The 23,572-nt window shown below is 42.6% G+C and overlaps 1 protein-coding gene across 1 annotated transcript in view; it reads right to left on the reverse strand.

Moving 5' to 3' along the window:
• Positions 1 to 1,852: 1,852 nt before the first annotated feature.
• ACBD3 (acyl-CoA binding domain containing 3) overlaps positions 1,853 to 23,572 on the reverse strand; it is a 37,739-nt gene continuing 16,019 nt past the window's right edge. Inside the window, exons 2-8 of the mRNA XM_034764703.1 lie at positions 21,517 to 21,658; positions 20,566 to 20,706; positions 19,101 to 19,259; positions 15,968 to 16,142; positions 14,211 to 14,400; positions 6,930 to 7,214; positions 1,853 to 3,762 (exon numbers count right to left, since the gene is read on the reverse strand). Of these exons, the coding sequence (XP_034620594.1) occupies positions 3,557 to 3,762; positions 6,930 to 7,214; positions 14,211 to 14,400; positions 15,968 to 16,142; positions 19,101 to 19,259; positions 20,566 to 20,706; positions 21,517 to 21,658 (1,298 nt within the window). The 3' untranslated portion in view covers positions 1,853 to 3,556. The remainder of the gene's footprint in view (positions 3,763 to 6,929; positions 7,215 to 14,210; positions 14,401 to 15,967; positions 16,143 to 19,100; positions 19,260 to 20,565; positions 20,707 to 21,516; positions 21,659 to 23,572) is intronic.

The following is a 23,572-nucleotide window of genomic DNA, read 5'->3' on the forward strand; positions in this document are numbered from 1 at the left end:
TAAAGTGGGATCTAAACTTGATTAAACATGGGCCTTTGAAGGCAGTATACAGATGCACCCTCTGCAGGAGAGCAACCATCCTGCACAAAGAAGAACAGGAGTACTTGTGGCACCTTAGAGACCAACAAATTTATTAGAGCATAAGCTTTCGTGGACTACAGCCCACGTCCACGAAAGCTTATGCTCTAATAAATTTGTTAGTCTCTAAGATGCCACAAGTACTCCTGTTCTTCTTTTTGCGGATACAGACTAACACGGCTGCTACTCTGAAATCTGCATCCTGCACAAGTTTTCCCCTTACCCTTCACTGCTCTTTGTAGCTGGAAGGGGAGCTCCAGTCACCTTGTTTCTTCATTTCTGTGCCCCTCCTACCCACAGAGACTTGCTCCTATACTGATTTAGGCTGAGTTGTGTCTTCCATGTACACAAGAGTGGAGGCAATCTAGCACATTCTCCCCTTGGTAGGGGAGCAGCTTTCATTCCCCTCTAGACTGCTTTCCTCTTTCTATAGAGATGGGACAAGTATAAAGACAGATAGGATCTGGGGAGAGGGATAACAGAAGGCCATGACTTTCACAGCTAGGCCAAAGCCCTAGATCATAGTCCCACTGCCATTTAGTGGACGTCCTAGGGAATATTGCCCAGAGAATTCTGAGTAGGAGGGTTGGCAAAACCAATGGAGCAACTAGAACTCTCAAATCCTTCCTGTTTTGCTCTCAGCCAGGGTCCGCACATGAACTTTGAGGGAGGCAGCAGCTGGCAAGAGCAGACACAGCTTGAGCAGGTAATGCAGCTTTGGGAGGAAGGGAAAAGAGGCCCAGCTGGAATCATCTCTTCCCCCACTAGTCTCAACACCCAGAAGGGGTGACATTCCTCCCATGGGCACTAGGATGTGTGCAGTGTACTTCCCCATAGCCCACATTGACTTCAGAAAGAAGTTCCAGCAAGGCTTCAGTGCCAGAGCTCAAACAAACCGGCAAAAAGCAGGTACAGTCCCCAGTAGGTGCTGGAGCAGGGACTTGGAGGGAAAAGTTTTAACTGGAGAGACACTGGCTTTGTTTTATACCCTCCTCCCAAAGCAGTTTCTCCTCACCTTAACCGCACTCTGCGAGCCCTTCATGCTCCCTTCCTTTGCCTAATCCACTCAATTAACTTCCACTTAACATTAAAAAAAAAAAATTATGGCACAAACATGCTACTTGACACCATCACATTGCTTACTCTGTTAGATCCATGTCTCTAGCGACTTTAAGCACCTCAAGGCAGGAATGGTTGGTGCAGTGTCTAGCACAGGACACCCTAGCCACTCCCAGGGTAATGAAAATACTCATTATGTGCAGACAATCTCCACCCCAGAGGGACAATAACCTTCTCCAATGCACATCCTCAAGCAAACTGTCCACACAGCCTTGTGGTTTTTAATTGATAACCATTAGCATGCGCAGGGCAGTGTATAAGTATAGCAGAACTGAAGAGTAGGGGAGAAAAGGTTGCTGTATACTGTGAATCTTTATAAAAAGGAAAGGCATTTAAAAAAATTTACCATGTTCTACTTGAACAGCCATCTACAGTGGTAAAGTTAATAAAAAGCCAACAGGGTTACAGATAAATGTATTTTAATTAAGATTAAATATATTATTCCAAGGTATTTTAAATCGCACTTGTACTGTACTAAACAGCCAGAGGCAATAAAAAAAGTTCGGAAACTGAAAAGCTCTGACATCCAACATAAATGCTGCCATTTATAGCGACATACACCGCTCCCAAGAACAATTATATATATATATATATATTTTTTTTAGAGAAAAGTCAAACTTTTTTGTATGGACAAAATCTAAATCGAAAACTGGAAGAAATATTAGTGCCTGCCTTTATTTTTTACATTTTTAAATACAGGGTTATTTTTTTAAAAAGCAAGGTACTTTCTAACTCCATGGCCTATATACTGTATGTACACGAGCAGAACATTTTACAAGTGTTTTGGATGGAGCAGCACTATCTTATGGAGCTATAAGCTGGTAGTGTGTTGCTGAACCAAATGCCAAGACAAGTTAAGCATTCTATAGGAGCTTTTTCTCCACAGTTAGTATGAGAAAAAAAGTGAATCATGTACATACAAACCACATATTCAAAACAAACCCCCCCCCAAACTCCACCATCCCTATTTGTTATGGAACTGTACAAGCTGCAACTAATCAATGGAAATCCTACTGCAATAAGTGATTTGAGAAAGCTGCAACAGTAATCAAGTGCATTACCCATGCAGAATGCGCAGTTCACTTTTACCATACTGAACCTCCGCTCATCCCTTCAAACCAAAGCTCCATAGAAAAGTGCACTGTTATTGCAGATATGCACCAGATAACCATCTATTTGTTTTCAGAGCACAAACTATGAAAATGCTTCAACTGTATCTATGAAATATGGCATGAGAGATTAAAGCTAAAATGTTTAAGGATCTGCAGGGACATTCTGCTTTTCTCTGAAAAACATAATTACAAACTAGAATTAAAGCATGGAGGGTTTGCACACAAGTACCCCCAGATTAAACTAAAATGGGTTGTTCCTGGCAGTGATTTCCATAATATTAGTGCAACATTAATCCCTACACTTCACCAAAGTGATTCAGATAATTGTTTAAATGCACTATGTGCAGATTTAGGTTTACAAAAAAACACAAAGCAAGAGCTGAGAGTTGTGCAGAAAACGGATTTCACTTTGAAGTCTACCCGTACAGCAAGTCAGCAAACAAGATAAGAACTTATTCAGCCCCTGGTTCAGTGTCAGAATCCCACCAGGGCTAGCAGTAGGTGGAAGGGGCATTCAGATTCTGCTTTGTGTCACTAGTTACATATATTTTCAATTGCTATCCAGGTTATATCTTCCAATTTTGAAGTCAGACAAGGGGCTCCATTTTTACAGTACTGTTGTATTGATCTAGACTATGCAGCCCTACTGAAAACAAATGACATTCGTCTTTTATTCACTACACTGTTTTAAGAGAGGGAATAAGTTACCTCTTGCATGACGACAGAAGAGAGACAACTTGTTTCAAGTTTTAATGGTGTAAAAATCTGACATTTGAATACAGTTTAAGGGAGAGACTTGCTACATTGCAAATCGTATCTGATTCTGCCCAATAAGGATGAGACCCCCTCTAATAACAAATTACCATAAATTCCCAAAGCACACAGACCAGGCAACACCATACCAACAACTGTTCAGACACTACGTGTTTGTGTGTGTAAGTAACAGTTTGGAGGTTTTGTATATGCAGTTAGTGTGACTTTAGTCTAAGCACTGGCAGCCAGTGATTTCATTGGCTAACCTCTTGATGCCATTAAGGGCTGGGAGATCCTGTGCTAAGCCCAACGTGATCTTCATTACAATTGTGCAGCAGAAAAATCCCAGCTTCTAATGTTAAAGTTCACACACAAACCGTATAGATACACCAGACAGGGTAAAATACAGACTCAAAAGATCCATTATGTTTGAAGAAAATTCCGAATAAAATGATGTCTTCTGCACAGCCCCAGCCTCCGACACTGCAACATCTTTATCTAGTATAATAAACTCTGTAGTAAACTGTTTTTGATCTCCATAATGAGTAGGAGTTGTCAAATTTAAGGAGATAAACTCCTCTCCCTGGGTACTGGTGGCTGCCAGCGTACACTTCTTCATGACAGTCTCGTCTGTATACAGGCACTATTTCATCTAGCTGAGGCTTGCTGGCATTCTTTTTGGCTTTCTCTTCACTGTTTTCTGTAGTGGAAAAAAATAAAGATCAGTCATTAAATATACTTTATGTAAATAAAAAATAAAAAAAATCTTGGCTTGTTTTTTGTTTTGCTAGTCCAACAGGGACCAGGAAGACACAAATCAAAGTTATTTCAGTAACAAAATAAGAGGTATGTTTTAACTACTTGGGAACTTTTTTTTTTTTTTTTTTTTGGTGGGAGGAGGGAGACTGAGGGACTAAGCATTCATGAGGAAGATTTGAGGTAAGATTTCTAAAATGAAGCAAGGAAATTAGTCTCTATCCATTTTACAAAAATGAACGAGTGGTACTTTGTTGTGACATTATATTTACTAAGAAGGGGAAAACCAGCTTTTAGTTCAGTCTGATCATGGGTTTCTTCATCAATCACGCACTTTATGAATACACTAATGTTAAATGATAAACAGATCCAGGGCCTGATTTCCAAAGGTCTTGAGCCACTACAGCTTCCATTAAAGTCAATGAAGGCAACTGGTGCTCAGCGTCTCAGAGTTGAACCATAAGCAGTTTTACAGCTTCTTGTCAGAGGATCTCAAAGCCCAGCTATTTCAGACTCCTTTCTTGAGACCTGCTTTTGCTCAAGACCAGAGTTAATAGAACATAATGAAAAGACTCAAGAACTGTTGGCACAGTAAAATAAAGGTTAGCTGAGCTAACTGTTGAACTCCTGACCTACTGTTATTCATGCGAGCTGAAGGACAGCCTATTAAGTGGGGTGGCCTAGCCTAATGACTAGACCACAGCTGGATGAATTAAGGTCATAGCCTGAGGCATTTCCAGATGTGGTTCACTCAGTTGTAAAGTATTCACAGGTCATTTTGTTCACTTTTCTATGCAGAGCAGTTGTGCACCTGCAAGCAAATCCCTGTGCACAATTTTTGCAGGCAGGATACAGCACACCCAAAGGTGGCCTACCAGTTCAGTGGCAGAGGACAGATAGCTGGGTCACAAGCTCCAGCAATGGCATGCCAGACTCCCCGGTGGCTGAAGGAAAGGACCTGGGTCCAAGCCTTTGGCCATCTGGGTCATTGCAACGTCAGGCCTTAGAAGAGAGGATATTGAGGTTAATTTCCTTCCTGGAAAATATGTCAGCAGAGCAGGAATTGCATCCTTTAGGGGAGTATTAAAGGTATATGGAGACTTTCACCACCATGGCTTGAGTTTTGGTCCAACATATAGAATAGTGGAAGTGGGCATTTCATTGCTTGAGTCATCTGATACTGGACAAAGCACTGGAGACTAGACAGTAAAGAATACTCATACATCAGAGACAGGAGAATGAAAGACAACCTAGTAAGTCTTTTCCATCTCTGACTTTTAAGAGTGGTATTTCTCATTCTCCCTCACATCAGGCTACTTTAACTCACTTGCACTATCACCTGTTTTAATCATGCCATATCATCTACAGATGAAGTTTTCAAAAGGGCCTCTCCACCCAACCTCCATTTCTATGTGAACATTTTATGTACAAAAGGCTCCTTTTCTAGGTTTCAAATCACTGCACATTAAGGCCCACAATGCCAATAGGGAAAGGCAGGAAACCATCAGCTTTAGCAATGTCCAAAGATCAATTACAAAGAATGCTTTCACCAAACTGTGTAGTTACTTCTCAAATTGACACTTGGCATTGTGACCTTTTGGGTTTAAGATTTTTTTTTTTTAAGTTCCATGAAGGAGAGTTTCACTTAGCAGTGGCTTATCTTAGTACCCTAGCTAGCACCAAGTGTTAGGGTTAGTATCTAGCAGAAGCAGGGATGTCCAGATTTGCCTACCACATAGTCATATATTAGGAAATTCAACAGCCTAAAGGTCATGTCCTAAAACAAAGATTTCCCTTAACCTTCAATGTGCAGATGCAGCCCCACAGGTCCCAGCATCAGCCCAACACTACAGTCTTTGCACTTTACAGCCCCTTCTATCAAGGAACTCTCAGTGCAGAAATCATTTTGCCTCTCAATACCCATATCCAGGACAATATGTTTTACAGAATAGGAAGTCAAGAGAGTGGTTAAGTGACTTGCTCAAGGTGACAAAGTATCAGGATGAGAAACAGAATCCAGGCCTCTCCCCTTTGCCTTGATCACAAGACCAAGATCATCCTTCCACCCCAGCATGCAATGTTTGAGCACCTTGTTCAAGATGGAGCATAGCACATCAACTCCCACAGTCTACATGAGCACCACTACATGAGCACCACTTCAGAGAGAAGTGATTTTAAAAAAAAAAAAAAAAGTTCCTTAAACACTGAAGTGCTATTGTTACAGCCCCCAGATTAGAGAAATCATTAATCATTAGAAGAAAAAAAAATCAGCTTATCAGTTGAGCATTTAACAGCAGCAACCTTTGTTTCCCTTGGAGTGTCTTTCACACCAAAAGAGAAGAGGACAAGATAGTAAAATAGAACCATAAAAACTGACAACAGGACCAAGGCATAAGCACAACAGAGAGACACGCACAGAGCCATGGCTCCTGAAGTCAAACAATCGCCAGAATTGAAGTTTTCACTTTAAAAAGTTGTATTTCAGACCTTGTGGTTGCAAAATAATAGCTTGAAATGTAAGCCAAGCGTAACCACGGCAGTGGTGTCTGCAGACAGCCTGAAGAAATGGTTCTAAAGAGGTGTTAACCTCCTCATTTATTCCATTGGGGTGTTAACTTTCAAAGCCCTACTGCTCTGGGAAGACCCTCTACACACTGAGCATTGTGTGGTACCCTTGCTGTCAGCCCCCATTGCAGCTCTGTTCGGGTGTTGGTGGCAGGACCTCTTTGCTTGGGTGGGTAAGAACACTTCTCTCTCCTCTGGGAATTTCCCCAGCCTGCTTCAGGAGCAGTGGTCTGGACAGGAGGGAGGCTCTATCTTGCCAGAAGGAGGAGTAATAGTGATTCCTCCCTAAGCCATATGGGTGACCCCTGCCAAGGGGTTGTGGGGACCAACACATGTGGATGTAACTAGGGCCATGACTGCCTTAGCCTGGCCCCAGGCATATGTGGCACTTGAAACAATTATTAACTAAGATTTGGAAGGGACAGATTTCATTTTTAGAGGGACACCAGCTGTGCAGAGCGTGCGCACAAAAAAAGAGAGACCCCCTTACATTAGAGTATGGCCAACGGACATCATTAGAAGCGTATATAAAATAAGCAAATATACCTTCCTCTTCATCCTCATCATCACTGGATTCGCTGACATGCACACTGACTGCAGTGTTAGGGGAGTCTGTCCATTCAAAATATACCCCAAAACCAATGTCATAATTGTCTGTAGCAAACTCCCAGAAGAGATATGACCCCTCTTCGTGAGTCGGTACTCTGACTGTAACCACTTCTCCTCGGCCTACTGTGATCACAGAATCTGCATCCTGTCGGATCTTCTCTTTGAAGTCTTTTATCTGGGGTCGTGTCCACATGGATGGAGCTGCTATCACTGGAACAGATTCTAAAAAGGAGGGAAAAAGCATGGAAGGTGAATGACTTGCCTCTAAAAATACAGCTATTTTAATGTTATGTAATAACATGTCATTTCTGTAAGACATGGCACCACGCAGCCTTTGCAGGACAAGTCTCCAGGTTGCTTCTTAAATTCAGCTTTCATGCTACTACAGGACAATGCCCTTTTAATAGAAGCCTAGCAAACTCACATGCAATACATCGTGAAGCCTGCATTGTAACACTGTACATATTACAAATCTGCCCCTTAGAACTAAGTCTGGCTGAGCGTTTCATTCGATTTGCAACTGCTTGCACATCTAAGCTGACTGACAATACTATCTACCTTTATTTAGGCAAAATTTCATTCCTAAGACATCACTTCAATGCAGAGCAATATGGGTTACTACTTCAGTCAAAGGCACTGCTTCTATGACAGCTACACAAGGTTACTTAAACCCTTTAAACAAATCCTTGAAATGTAACTCCTAAACACACAAGCTGTTTTATTTGATATGTGCTCAGTAGAACTGCTCCACTTTTTTCACATAGGACCCAAAACCCACCCCCCAGTTTCTTGCTAGGGCCTGCCCAAATCTTACAAGGATTTTGGATGAAGGTGGGCAAGTGCCACTGATGAGGCCAGGAATAGTGACAAACAGAACTGGGGCGTGGGGGAGGGAAGCTGGTAGTGGATTGATTTTCCTCCTCCAGCTCCACAGACTCTTACAACAGGGCTGTCCCTGCGAGCCAAGGGAACAGCGAGGAGCTGCAGTCTGGTTGGTTGGAAGGAGGATGGATCTGGATCATGCAGAGAGCAGCAGCGGCAGGCAGAAAGGAGAGAACAAGTTACTCCTTTAGAATCACTCCCTTTAGGCACTTGGTCCTAGTGTCCATGAGAATATGCCCCCCTCCCCCTTAAGACCCACTTGTGCAATCTATCCTATACAGAAAGAAGCTCTGCAACAGAACTTCTACCTTACATTCCTTCCCGCTATGGTCTTGTGTCAGTTATCTTCAGCCGAAGAGGACTGGATGAGGCTCTTTGGAACCCATCCAGCCCTCTCCTAGTTTAGGTACTGGAGTGGCTGCATATTAATCTTTTTTCATAGGAACTGAGCACACTGCCTTTATTCCCGAAGCAGAAGGGATTGGGTAAGGGCGAGAGCGGGCCAAAGAACCAAATCTAGCTCTGACATGGTAGTCGGGAGTGCTAACTACAGAGCCACAACCACAATACCAGAGAGAGAAAAAAGCAACAGATAAGTTGCTTACCGTATAGAACTGGGAGTTCTTTGAGTTCTGAGTTCCCCCACCCTTCTGGCTGAGATGATGGCCAAAAGGAACACAATTTTTATTGATAGGTGATAGATGGAACATGTTCCTAGTGGTTTGAAGGGTTTTCCTAGTGGTTTCAGAGTGCCGAAAACAAGGTTCAAGTCCCAGTGAAGGGTAGGCTTCCTTACTGGTGAAAAGGTTCTGATTGGGCCTTTCAAGCATCTGTTAGTCAATGGGTGAGTGAACACTGAATAACCATTGAGGGTGGATGGCATGCACTGAATGCTGCCAGGTAGACTCTTATAGGACTGAGCAAGAGCCCAGTTTTGGGTGAGACGATAGCTCAAAATAAGGGGAATATCTGCTGACTCAGATATATGTGTTTCACCTGTATCCATATGGGAAAACACTTCCCTTTGGCTGAACAGTATTCTGGAAGGAATTGTCACTAAGATATTTGTGTTGTGTTTGGTTGAACATGCTGTTTGGAGTCATGCCTGTAGGCAATGTAAGAAGAGTCTGGTGAATGGGATAACAAGTGCATGAAGCCATGTGCCCCAGGAGGGAAATACAAGTTTTGAGTGGTGCTCAAGAGTTTTGCATAACCTGGTCTATCAGGTCACTCATGGAGCAAAACCTATCCATTGGTAGATAAACTCTTGCCATGACTGAATCCAGAGTCGCCCCTGTAAAGTCTATGGTGCATGTCAGAGGGAGGATAGATTTTTCCAAGTTTACACTCACTCCTAAAGAGGATAGGTGCTGGAGCATTAATGAGGCCTCTTGTGTCCTCACAACGAGAAGCAAATAATTGAGGTAAGGGAAGACAGTGAGGCCATTCCAGATGAAGTGAAATGCAACTACCAGGAAGACTTTGGTAAAGACCCTGGGGTGCAGGCAAGGCTGAATAGGAGCATCCTATATTGGAAATGGTTGGGACCCACCACAAATCTGAGAAACTGCCTGTGGGTGGGGTGAACATCCACATAAAGTATGTGTCCTTCACATCAAGAGCTGTAAATCAAATGTCCTTTTCCAGGAATGAGATTATTGATGCCAATGTGACCATGTGAAATTTCAGTTTATGAAAAAAGTGGTGGAGACTGTAAAGATCAAGAAAGGGTCTCCAATCACCCTCTCTTTTTGGATACAAGGAAGTACACTGAGTAAAAAGCCTTTTCCCTGGTGTTGGAGAGCTACCTACTCTATTGCTTCTTGTTGGAGAAGGGACTCCACTTTCTGCCTGAGAATACTCTTGTAAGAATGATCCCTGAAGAGGCGGTTTCAGAGGAAGCAGAACAATAAACTTGATTGCTTAGCCAGACTGGATGATGTATCCATTGTTACTGCACTCCAGTTGTTGAAAAACTGCCAAACAACTCCTGAAGGACATGTGGGCACTGGTTAGTGGTGGCATTATTGAGTTTGCAGTTCTTAAATGGACATCCAAAATATCTTTTAGCCAGGGGATGGGATTGAGATGGTACTGAAGATATGGGAGGTACAGGGAAATGAATGAGACTTCTGCATCTTCTGGCTCTTATGAGGAGTATCATAAGATCGCGGATAAATCTATTAAGTCACTGGTCTAGATTTACAAGGCTGCCTGTGATATTTTCTCTTTGGGGCAGGTGTATATATGACCCTGGCAGACCAACTGCCAGCTCATGACAAGGCCTCACTGAACACTTAAATCCATAGTTGGAAACTGGTCTTTCTTACCTGTGTGTTAGCATTATCAAAATAAATATTGGATGTTAAGTTGATAAGAATGTGTTTAATATTTTATAAAATGCTTATAGGATACTGCATGTATTGTTCTCACTCAACGATACCCTATGTTATACTATAACAGCAAATATTTGCATTGTATTATAGCCCTGTAACTAAGTAACCCATCAAACAAGAAAGAAACCTTGTGTAATGCAAATGGTCTCTTACAAAGATGTTAAATCCTGTTCATTAAGTGCCAGTGAGCCATTGTGCTAGATCAAGGATCAACGACTAAATGCATTCTTCCTCCCACCTCTCATGAAGAAGGGACCTGTGTAACAACTGTTGCTGTCAGCTGGGTTTCTGAGAGAAGAAGCTATACATATGGACACAAGGAAGAATTCTTCATCTCTGGACTGTTTGGATTCTAGCAGGGCAGAATAAAGAAATGAGAAGACGGAATTCCCCAAAGTTACTCTGGGTAGCCCTAAAAGGCTTACGGGAAGCTGGCAGTTTCTAATTCCAAAAAGTTGCAGAGACGTAGTAAACTCTCTCACCTGTATATGTATTTTTTACCTGCTTTAACCTTTCAATAACACTCATTCCTTTTTCTTACCTTCATTTCTTTCTTAGTTAGTTTACTTTAGAACTGGATACCAGTTGTCGTCTTTGGTGTGAGAGCTGGTATGCAAATCAACTTGGGTGAATGACTGGGTCTCTTGGGACTAGATTTAACCCGAAGGTTCTGTGATTTTTGGTGTCATCACTTATCACATAGTCCAGCAGCTTGCCTGGGTGGCGAGATAGCGTCTAATGGGACTGTGTGACACTTGTAAGACTATTGTAGTACTTTGGGAATTCACATTTGGTACTGGGTTGACAAATCTAATTATAGAACATACCACCAGTTGAAGTGTCTGCCATGACGTTCGTGAGTCACTCCAGACAGCATGACAGTACAGATTCCCAGGGAGTGAAGGGTGGCTCTGGAGTCCTTCAGAGTAAGGACTTATTTGTCTTCTCATTGAAAAAATGGGCTTAGTTGAAAGGCAAGTCCTCTACAGCGTTTTGCACCTTCCTGGAAAATCCTAAGCTGTCTAGCACATTATAATGGCTGTTAACATCGACCTTGATAATGTGTCTGTGGCATCAACCACTGATAGATGTGTGGTTCTGGCCACCAGCATATCTTTTTCAATAAGTGCTTGAAACTAAGCTCTGTCTTGCTATGGCAGTTCGTCCACAAAGTCTGTAAACTTGGAATAGTTCAGATAGTCATACTTAACCAACAGTGCTTGATATTTCACTATTCTGAACTGAAGGCTAGTGGATGGGAATACCTTTCTTCCCAACAAGCCTAGACATTTAGTCTCCTTGTCAGAAGGATTTTGAATATTGTCATCTAGATTCTCGACGGCAGCCTGATGACCAGAGTTAGGTATGCGATTGGTAAAAAGAAATTTGGCTCCCTCGGCTGGAATGAAATATTGTTCCTCTGCCTTTGTAGGGGTGGGGTGCATGTGGCTGGTACATGCCAGATTGCTTAACAGGTTCATTAACTAGAAGTGCTATTTGACGAGATCCAGTAGTTTGCAGTATATCCAAGAGTTTGAGGGATCTGGTCCTCTCCTAAGATGATCAGGAATTCCTTTGTCATTCTGCACAATCATTCTTGGAACTGTTTCTGGTCATCTGGAAGGGATGGAGACACTGGAATGACTACATCAGGAGATGAAGATGACAATCTTGTCATTACCAGCAGAACCGATTAAATCAGATCATAATCTTCCTCTTCCATAGGGTCACGAGGAAGCTCTAAATGTTCCCTTGGAGGGGAATGGTGGAGTGACTGCTTAACAGGACAAACAGGCTCTGCATCTGGGTCCCATATTCCCCAGTTTGACCAATAAACTGGGTCAGGAAGGGGTTGCAGAGGTCCTCAATGCATGGGGTACCACCAGTCCAGAGGTAAATGCCGAGGTAGAGGTTGGTATCAGGAAGCTCTGGATTTTTTGCTTGAGCTAGATTTCCTTGGGGGAGGTGATGGTTCCTCTGGGGGTTTCAGATACTCCCAAGGAAGAGAAATTTGGGTACGGATTCATCAGTGATACTAACAGTTGTAATGGAGGAAAAGCCAGATTGATAGATGGAAGAGGGGACAGACTTCTGCCATAGCCAACATCCCCTTGTAGAATTAAAATCTCCCTAGTGAGAGAAGGTCCAGATGATGGGGGAAATTGAGGCGTGGGAAGAGCAAAAAAACATATTCTGGTGTAGTATAAGTCTCTGCCCCCTCCCTGGGTGTGAAGGATCTGATCCGCTAGTGCTAACGGGATTGGAGGACGGAGGCGCTGTGTGAGACAAGAAGGTACCATCAGTGGTTGAGGCTCTGGTCAGGTGTTCCTTGCTGGAATTGATGTATCCTGATGTTTACTCCTCGGGGAATTCTGCACCACTACGCATGTGCATAATTCATGTGCTACTTATAATTCATTCATTCATTTATTTATTTATGCAGAAAATAAGCTTCTGCTGGAAAGTTGCTGCCATTCCACCTTTTGCCCAGCAGAGGCGCTGTGGCGCTAGAACAGCCGGGTAGGGAAGAGAAAGCCTGACTTCTTCATAGCGCCTGTTGGGCCAGGCCAGGAGACAGGGAATATGGGGAGACAGTGTGGGGCTGCTGGGGGGGCCAGACAAGGGTTAATGAGGGACAATAGACTGGGGCAGGGAGGTGCCTGGAGTGGGGGCACAGTGACACATGGGGACAGGGACAGATATGCCTGACTGAATGGGAGAGGCTAGGGGTCAGACAGGGTCTGCATGGGGGAAGCTCCCTAAAAATCCCTCTTCCCCCTCCCCCCTAAAAAAAACCCAAACCTGTTCCATACTTTTCCCACCCATACCAAACAACCCTCCAAGTTCACACCCAGGCTCCTTCCCAGCAATTACTTCCCTCTCCCTCAATTCCTCCATTACCCCTGACTCCCCAAAGCCTTTGCACTGCTTCTGAGGGGTGCAGGAAATACAGTTCTGTATTGTAGTTTAAATGAATTATTACTCAGAGCTCTGTATTAATATGCCTAGAAAGGAATCTATTTGTTAAAAAACATTTCCTGAATCTTTTTCGTTGTCTGTATTATTACAGACATACTTGCTGACAGGTATATTGAAATAAATTACCAAAATAATTGAAACTGGTGTGATTATATTGTGTTTGACAAATAAAATATACAGAATATTAAAATATTGTGTGCATAGTTTTTTTTGGCATATAATTTTTAGGTTTTGGCCCAATTCCCCCCGTAGATGTTTTAGCTTGGACAGTACCAGTGAAATTGGTGTCACTGGTATGGGGTCTGGTACTGAAAAAGCCCATAGAACCAGGGCTCTAGTGTCATGATCTTGGGACCACAGGATGATCTAAGTCCTTACAGGCTGAATAAGCAGACTTGCTCAATTTAAGCAGAGATGCATTGGTCAGCTGAAGCACAGTTAGAGGAAGACCTGCTCTTAGGCATTTCCTGCCTGCTGACAAGGGTCTGTGGGTATGGATTCCCTCACACCAGCATCAGAACTCATTGTGGGAGGCATTGTGGCCTCGTGGTCTTCTCCGTGAGGTGCTTTCTAAGCAGAGCTCCTACGCCTCACATGTACAGATAGAGACAGAGGCAGATATTGCATCTAGCCACGATGCGTGCCTCGCCAAGGCAGTGAAGGCAGCATGATGGCCATCAGTGACAGAGAGAATGTAGGCAGGAAATAGTGTTTGAAGCCCAGAGTTCTGGGAATAGTCCAATACCTGTAATGGGATATATGGGAAGTTTGAGGCATGAGGAGAGCAAGGGTGCATGCGCAGACCAATGGATGTTGCTTGCAGGAATTCTCCAACTCCAGGTGCATGTAGCACACGTGTACCCACAGGGGAATACACATAGGGACCAACGCTCAAAGAACTAGGCTCTAACAAAAGTCTCTGGTTTCTTGTTTAAATTAAGGAATCTAGTTTTGGTCATACCTTTTGGTCCATTCTCTAGTGCTTCTTCCAGAGCATCTGCCTCCAGCTCTTTTTCAGGGCTGTCTGTATGAGCACTGGCCTGTCCGTTAATAGATGGACTTTCTCCTGGGGCAGCTGCATTCACCTTTGGCATAGTAGTCATAGAAGCCCCTGCTGCTGCTGCCGCATCCTGCTGGTTTTGTAAGGCTGCCTACAGTTAGAGAAACTAAGCTCAGTAAAAACAAGGAAGTAGTCTTGGGAGTTCTTCCTTCACTATCAAAACATCTTAACCTATTAACATTTCAGAATATAGGCCAACATTTTTCCAATTTGGGGACCTAAAGTTAAGCATCTAAATCAAGTGGCCTGATTTTCAGGTGTGCCGACCATACACAGCTCCCATTGCAATCAGTGAGTTACATGGAGTCAGGCATTTTGGATCCAGATGCTGAAAAACGATTTCAATTGAAAACGTTGACCATTTTCAAATTGACTGGAGGCAGCTAGTGGTAATGTTTTTTCACACCTAATTGGAGAAATGATGAAGTGGGCTTTAGTCCATGAAAGCTTGTGCTCAAATAAATTTGTTAGTTTCTAAGGTGCCACAAGTACTCCTCGTTCTTTTTAGTAATCACTATAGTAATTCTGCTCACAAAAAAAATTGTTTTTAGAAAAGGTATGCACAGAATTTATCACATTTACAGGCCTTTAATATTTAGCCAGTTGAAAGGGTCTATCTTGAAATCTAGTCAACTTTTTAAAAGCAGAAGTACTTGAGGGCTATATTAAATCCCCTGCCAGTTTGTGGGTTTACAATATCAAATCTGTGTGAATTTGAGACTAAGGGCAAAAGAAGCCCACAGAACTAAAGTAGAGAGCAGCTATGGAAAAGCAAGCCAGAAAAATGGCATTCCAAGGCATAGACTGAGGATGCTTTGCACACAGAACAAAGGCTAAGTAGTTTACCAGCTTCAAAAAAGGTCTCAATGGGACATAATTGGTACACAGATTGTGTGTGGACCCTTTGCAAATGATTTAATTCACCCAAAGAGAGGGAGAATTGTACCATGTAATAATTCAAAGAATTTATAGTTACATTTGGAATTAGCCAGTGGGGAAGTCTTTTGGATTTAGCAAGGAAGGTTTATTGCTGAAGAAAAATTGGAAACCCAACCGATTATAGAATCGGTGGGAAGAGCATATATATTTATATTTATGCTCATCAAGGGATTAGATTTATATGGTACCAGCCTTTATGAAAAGCAAAGAAAAACAAGAGATGGCTAGCAATAGAGATGTGATGTGACTTCTAATTCCTTAAAAGACTTTCCCATGAATGGGTCTGAACTAATGTCTTACATTTCCAGAATTTCGGCATTTTAATGTATATTTGTTGCCATCTGAGCCAGGATAACATTGATATGGGCACATTAAACTATTGAAGTACACACATTATTGCGCAGTGCTTAACATTTGACCTCCAAGAACTCTAACAAGGATTAAGTGATTGGCAAAGTCACTTCAGACAAGTCAAAGGTTAAACTGTCTATTTAGAATATTCTTAGTCAATGGTTGTTTTAGAAAACTACAGGAAGAGATTAACAAAGAAGCTCGGGTATTTGAATCGGATACAGTGTCAGCCAACCAATCGCCACTTTTTAAACTTTAAGAGTCACTCCCTCTTTGACCTAGGATAACAAAAGTGCATTAGCACCTCTAGTAGAAAGGTTGGATCAGGGATACCAATGACCCTGTACATGTCAAATGTTCTACTATACCTGTTGCTGTGCAAGCTGGACTTGATACAACTGCTGCATGTACTGTTGATAGTGCTGTTCTTGAAGCTGGCGAATTAGGATCTGCTGCTGTTCATAGTTGCCTGGATACTGCTGGGCTGCATATTGCTGGAACTGAACAGCAGTCTGGGAGTTTAGTGCTGCCATTATTTGTTGCCTAAATTGTCGGGAGCAGAGTATGAAGATTACAAATAGCTGGAGGTATCAGCAAGTCCACTATTTTTAACTGGCCTCAAATACAGTGAACTCAATTCCTTGTGCCAACTAATTAATACAGATGGGACAAAGCCAGGAGATAATGCAAGTGAGATTTCTCCCATCTAAAATATGCCAGTTGAGAAAAGTATTAGCAAGAGGCCAGCTTGTTATTTTCTACTGAATGTTTGAAAACCCCATTTAAAGTGTTAAATCAAGACACAAGGCACACCATGAGTCACCATTTGAAGTCTGATAAACCAGAAGGAAGCGCTAAAAAGCCAAAATATTGCATTTTTCAGATTTTGAGGCCAGAAAAAAGGGTTTGATCTTCAAGTATACACACACAATCCCAACAGTCCTTCAACACAGAAGGCATCAGGACAGAGTGTCAAAGTCGTCTGATGTCAATGCTTTGTGGTGAAGATAAGAATTCTGTACAAAAGGAGAACATACATTGCGATACTAGATCTGCCTCAAATTCCCTGGACAACCTGTACTCAACCAGATAGGGAAAAGTATGACTGACTGGCCGGATTCAGGGGAGGACAGAGAACACTGCAAGATGGACCAGTCTGAGACAATAGCAGGCTTAATTGGTAACACTTTAGGATTATTACATGGGTTAGTTCTGAGTGGATTTGCAGCTTTCTTCCTTTTCTACAGGAATTAAATAGGAATTTGATCAGACACATTTAGTCCAATATCCTGTCTCCAACTGTGGCCAGCACCAGATGCTTCAAGAGAAAGGTGAAAGAACCTGGCAGTAGGCAGACATGGGATAATTTGCCCTAACCCATTAGTTCTCATCCTGATCTCTAATAGTTACAGACTGGCTTAAACCCTGAACGATGAGGTTAATATCTCTTCCACAAAATGTTTGACACCTCTGGATATTCTTGATATCCATATACATGTTCAATCCCTTTCTCCCGCCCCCTTAAAATTATTTGCATCAATTTCCTGAAGCCATGAGTTCCACAGTTTAATTACATGGTAAGTAACCAAATATTTCCTTTTACTGGTTTTGAATTTCCCACTTTACATTTTATTGAAAATCACCTTATTCTTGGGTTATGAGACAGGGAGAACGAACTCCTGATCTACTTTTTCTGTATCATTTTACACACTTTTATGATGTTCCCCCTTATTTGCCTCCTTTGTAAAATGAGCTATCCCAGTCTCTTCATACAAAAGATTTTTCCAGGCCTTTGATCATTCTCATCACCGTTCTCTAAATCCTCCTACTTCTAGACTATCCTTTTTGAAATAGGTGCCCAGTACTGCCCATAGCATACGCGATGTGGCTGTATCACTGATTTATATAAAGGTATTATAATATTCTCTATTATTCACCACCCCATTCCTCATGCATCCCAACATCTTGTTTGCTTTTTGACCACAGCTGCACAATGAGCAGAGGTCTTCATATACAGCGGTTGAGTTGACAGTTACTTTAGAACCCTGTAAAGTGTCAGGGCAGGTCCACACTGAAAACGCTGCATTGGTGCAGCTGCGCAGCTGTAGTACTTAATTGAAGATGTTCTTCCCTCGCCATAATTAATCTACCTCCCCAAGCTACGTCTACGGGAGAAGCTCTCCTATCAACATAGCGTTGTCTACACGGGATTACGGTCAGTATAACTATGTCACTCAGGGTGTGGATTTTTCACACCCCTGAGCGATGTACTTATATTGACATAGGCCTGTGGCATAGACCTGGCGTTGAAAATTTTTCTCTCAAACGTGTATTACTTTGCATTTATGGAAACTGAATATTGTTTGTCATGTTGCCCATTCACCTAGCTTTTTTTGATCTCTCTGAAGCTCCTCTCAGTCTGCTCTGGTCCTGACTAACCTACATAACTGACATCTGCAAATTTTACTACCTCACTACTCACTCCCCTTTCCAAGTCATAAATATATTAAACACAGAACCTTGTACAGAACATGGCAGCATTATGAAATTAGACATTTTTAATCAAAGAGAGGGAAAGAAGTTTTAATTAACTAGTATTCTCTTATGCCCTGAGTATATGATGGATGGATCCATGTTCTCAGGATTTTGATGTGTTTGTACAATGAAATACACAACTTTAAATATATTGGCTTTTTAAAAAAAGGTAAAGCTTTACATCATAGAATCTGACCAAATTTTAATCTTGGGCACAAAGTTCTGGCTCTTTAGTGACCTGATTTTTAGAGGTATTGAGCACCCACAAATTCCACGTAAGTAAACAGGAGCTGCAGACACAGCACCCCTGAAAATCAAGCCATTTTAGGCAACATTTGAAAATTCTGGTGCACGTATGCACAGAATTAAAATTGAGAAACATGATTATACAATACTGGGTTCAATTCTCAGTATAGTCAGGGCCTCAAATCACAGTTGAAGGAATCTTTTCATAGGGGCACTCAAACTTTCCTCAACTGTGGGTAGCATTAGCAACTTGCCAAGAACCAAAGAGCTGCAAATTTGCATAAGGTGCAGCCCATGAAACTACAGAGCCCAGAATGAATCACCCTTTTCCACAGCTGCTTTTTTGCCTTCATTCTCTCTGTAGAGTCACTGCTCCAACCATGTCAAATTAAGAGGGCAAAGCATCTACCATGGGGTTAAATGCTTAATAGTCCAAATCTTGTTTTTAAGGCAAACTACCCAGTTATTTTGCTCAAAATGCAGCACTGCATGCTGGGATCTGCAATGTTTGCAAATCTGCACCTCTGTAAGATGCGTAGCTGCAGTTCTCATTGTAGAACTCCATATGCCATATTTGATCCACCCACAGACTGCTCCTGACCAAGACTTTTGGCATTTGTTTATGGTATAACTATTCCAAAGCGAGCACAGAATGAAAGGCAACTGTTCCAACAGCACGGGTAGCAATTTTCTTAAATTTTGTCTATTCCAACAACTCACTTCTGCTGTTCCATCCGGAGCCTTTCCTCCTCTATTCGCCGCCTCTCTTCTTCTTCCCGTCTCAGTCTTTCTTCCTCCTCTCGTCTACGTCTCTCTTCTTCCTTTTGTAAACGCTCTCGCTCTTCCTCTTCACGACGCCTTTGTTCCTCCTCTTCCCTCCTGTGACATCCATTCAATGACACTTCAGCATCTCCACAATCCTAAATTTAGTTACTTTTACCATTTTGTCATCTGCGGCAAAGTCAAAGGTTATGTCTACATGACTCTCACTGTACAGGGTACATGGCTTAGGGTTCCTTTTCGTTTGTATGATAAGGCATTCAGTATTCCACACATTGCCCCATCCCCTCTAACTTGACAGGCGTAACATCTTTCTGAAGATATGGAGAAGAAAGACTCTATTGTCTGAGCTTTACTCAGCTGTCACCAGATTTGCCACATGTAAAATTTAGAATCATAATTTGATGATCACTCTAACCTACTAAGTTACTTTTGTCAGCAAACTGGTAGAACTTGAAGCTAAATGGCGAGAAACTTGAGCTCAGCCACAACCACTCCTCCCTCCCCTATGTTTGTTAACGACTTAGAAGCTACTACAGATTCTATTTAATAACACATGAGCTGCTGTATAAAACTGCTGCCCAACAGGTCGGGGGACCCTGCTGCGCTCTGCGTCTTCCACTCCCTACTCCGCCCTTTCCCCCCCCCCCGAGACCCCACTGCCTAGTGAGAGTCTGTCCCTCCTCTCCTCCTCCCTTCCACTACCCCCCTCTCTGGAGGTCCCTGCCGAGACACCCCACCTGCCGCATCCCTCCTCACCTCCACCCCCATCCCTTGCAAAACCACATGCTGCGTAACCTCCTCACCCCCCTCTCCTTGGAAGCTGGCAGCCGGGCAGGGGTGGAGGGAGATGCCTAGGCCAGCAGTCCAGCCTGGGGCTCAGGCCAGCCTGGGCTCCTCTGGCCATGGGAGGTAGGGGGGGTGGAAGGAGTAAGGTGGGGTGGAGGCCCAGGGGGCTAGCCTCCCCAAAGAGGGGTTTCAGCTGCCGCCCATGCCCACCGCCTGTTGGAGACTGGTTGGATAGGAGATTTTAGGCATTTGCTCATTATTTTATATTCTAGTTGTTCAGTGTGTCAGATAGTTGGAAAGTTATTTTTAGACAAACTCAGTTCCTCACAAAGATATTACAAATGTCAGTAGAAATAATAGCCAGGCACTTCTAAGGCACTCTAGAGAGGTTTAGTTTTCTTACCTTCTTCCTTCAAATACTCACTTATCACTGAAATGGTAAAAAGGCTTAAGGAGTGTGAATGGTACAAGGCAATTTGGGAGCCGAGCACTGTCAAAGCTAAGGGCCTGTAATTGAAGCGAACTGTAGCTTTGCCTGCACACGGAGGAAGACAGCTCCCTTCCACACAAACCTCCTCTCCCCCTCGGCCAAAAAAAAAAAAAACAACAACCTCACCTTTTCTTTTCTTGTTCTTCTTTCTCTATTTTATGGGAGGTGACATATGTTGAAAAGAGATGACAACACCTATTAAGGAGCTGTACAAATTCTGCCATGGCTTCCTGTTTTGACATGTTTCCAAGGGCTGCCCATTCTTTCCTGGGAGAAACAAAAAATAATACGCCTAAGAGCATATAATGTTAGAAGAACATACAACCATCTTCTCAAGTTAGTGGTCAATTCCCAATCCAATAAACACAAAAGGAACTCAGGTTGAAATTACAGTCACATTTTAAGCTATGGTGCACAAGAGACTTGGGACCAAGTGTGTCTCTCTCATACTAACTGGAGAAAACAGTTTTTCTTCTTACAATTGATGATATTTCAATCCGAAGACTTCATAGCTGTTTTTCCTCCCTATCCTACAAGGTTTTTTTTCCTGCACATCCCTTTTTTTAATGCTGTAACATTTATGAAGGGATTTTGTTAAAATATTGCAAGCAAGTCTCTAACACACACCATTAAACCTAGCTGTAACTTCACATTATACTTTGAAGATTCCAAAATTCAGATAAACTGGAAACAGGCATTTGATGTATTATCCCCCTCTTGCTTCTGTTCTATGTTATGACTGATTATCTTCAACTGGCTAGATCTATACAATTTATCTAAGCCACTTCTGTTATAACATGTCACTATTTTGATTAATTAATGCCCCCAAAATCTCATTAGATTCGTGAATTAGAGGATGCTGAGTATTCCTGGGTTTCAAGTCTAAACAATTCTATTCTTATATTTGTCTAGTAACTCAGATGTCAGATGCATGTATCTGAAGAACTCCCCCTGCCACCAACTTATTTGCATTTCCAGACAGTACAATATATTTGTTTTGCTACTGTTGAACCAACATTATGTTAACTGCATTTCTCTCACTGTCTGAGGCATAGGCCAATGAAAGAGACAAACTACCTCCTATCATTTCCCAGCACATCAAAGAATCCAACTTCAGGGCAAGTGTCCGGATTGTAGGGTCCCAACAGAACCTGCTTGTGTAGTGCCACAAGTTTAAGTTTTTCTTCATATGTTGGATGAAAGGCTTTGCCATCTTTCTCTGCCAAAGCAAAGAGAAGAATTTGGTATTAGGATTTATTTATTAAGAGATAAACTTACACCAATATGAAAAAGCCTCACAGAATGGATAGGGAAACCTATCCCTTAAGTGTTCTCAATTTTTTGCCCCAGAAGAAATTATCTGCCCCTTGACTTGTTAAATACAAGTCATAAGTCCTATTATTTGGTCAAAATTAAGCGAATCTGTCCAAAATAGAAACACTCAGCTGTAGTTACTGCAACATAATTATAAAGTGTTTTAAATAATGTATCCTAGATTGCATCTTTAGCAAAAATATGGTAATTACTGTCTAAATATATAAGTTACCTTGACCAACATTGTATCATATGGATCTATAGTTTTAAAATATTTAAAGAGGCTTCTTAATGTGAATTTTTCACAAGTATGCTTCTCAAGTCCCCTGTAATGACATGGGGATGGGTTTCTGTATAAAGAACTAAGATTTTAATTTTACATTCCACAGAGTTTTAACACTGTTCTGTATGTCTTGCTTTATGCCAAGAGCTACAGCAAGGAAGACTGCAGAAAGTAAACAATCCACAATTTAAGGGGAAAATCTTGCTTAAGGCAATTAAATTACTCCAACTGCCTTGGCAAATTGTGATACTACTCCACAATTAAGAGGCTAGAGGTGACAATTATCAAGGCTTAAATTGACTGGATTTCAGTGCTAGAGGAGAAACAGCATTAAAACTTATATGGGCTTGGGGTTGAGGAGGGGTGTTGCAGGGGGTTAGGGGCTCAGGGCAGGAAGTTGGGGTTTAGGGTGCAAGAGAGGTTCGGGGTGCAGGCTCCAGCATGGCCCCGCTTGCCTCTAGCAGCTCCGGGATGGCAGCGGCGCACAGCAGGGCTAAGACATGTTCCCTGCCTGCCCTGGCACTGCGCAGCTCCCAGAAGTGGCCAACATGTCCAGAAGCAGCTCCGGGGGGGGGGGGGGGGGGGCAGGCAGCTCTGCCGCATGCAGCCCTCCCCCGTGGGTACCACCCCCAAAGCTCCCATTGACCGCAGTTCCCCGTTCCCGGCCAATGGGAGCTGCGGAGGGCAGTGCTTGGAGCCCTCTGCCCCCACCGCCAACCGGCCACAGGGACATGGTGCCAATCAGTTCAGTTACCCTGAATTTTTTTTTTCTTAAATAAACAAACAAGAACCATGGCTGATATACCACTGTGATAGGCAACACTGTAGGAAAAACGGAAGTTAAATGTTATGTCCAGCTATATGATTTTAATTGTAATTGGTCATGGTAGGGACAAGGGCACTAAGCTAACATTATGTCTTGGTTTATATGCAAAGTACACTTTCAGACCACTAAATAACACGGGCAAGTCTAACAATGGGGAACTGTGTACCTGTAACTCTTCATTGTTGGATGCTGTAGCATAGACAGATTGTGGGTGTTTTTACCATATGTTGTCTAACCCTGCCCTTAGAATTAGTATCTGAGCCCAGCTCAGAGCAGGGTTGGTAAAGCCTATTTCTACAAGGAGTTGAGAATTACAGAGCAACATTTTCCCAATGTAGATAAGCCCTCTGATAACCAAGCTCCAAATATGAAGTGAAGCTGAAATCTGTATTGACAAAGAAAGTTCCCCAAGGGAGAAAGAAATAAAAAGCTAAATGAAAAAAAAGATCAGACAACTTTCCACTGAGAGATTAAGAGGATTGGGGGGAGGGGGGTGGAAGGAGAATATTCAGTGGCTTGTTCATAATATAAATGGAAGTACCTAGCAAATGGTATTCTTCTGAGTCAGTCAAGAGAATCTGAGCTTCTAGATTACATGCTAGCTGTTTCTTGTTTTAATCCAGGGGTCGGCAACGTTCGGCACGCGGCTCGCCAGGGTAAGCACCCTATCGGGCCGGGCCAGTTTATTTACCTGCTGACGCGGCAGGTTC

The sequence above is a fragment of the Trachemys scripta genome, chromosome 3 (assembly GCF_013100865.1).
Source record: "Trachemys scripta elegans isolate TJP31775 chromosome 3, CAS_Tse_1.0, whole genome shotgun sequence".
In the NCBI taxonomy this organism is placed as follows: domain Eukaryota; kingdom Metazoa; phylum Chordata; order Testudines; family Emydidae; genus Trachemys; species Trachemys scripta.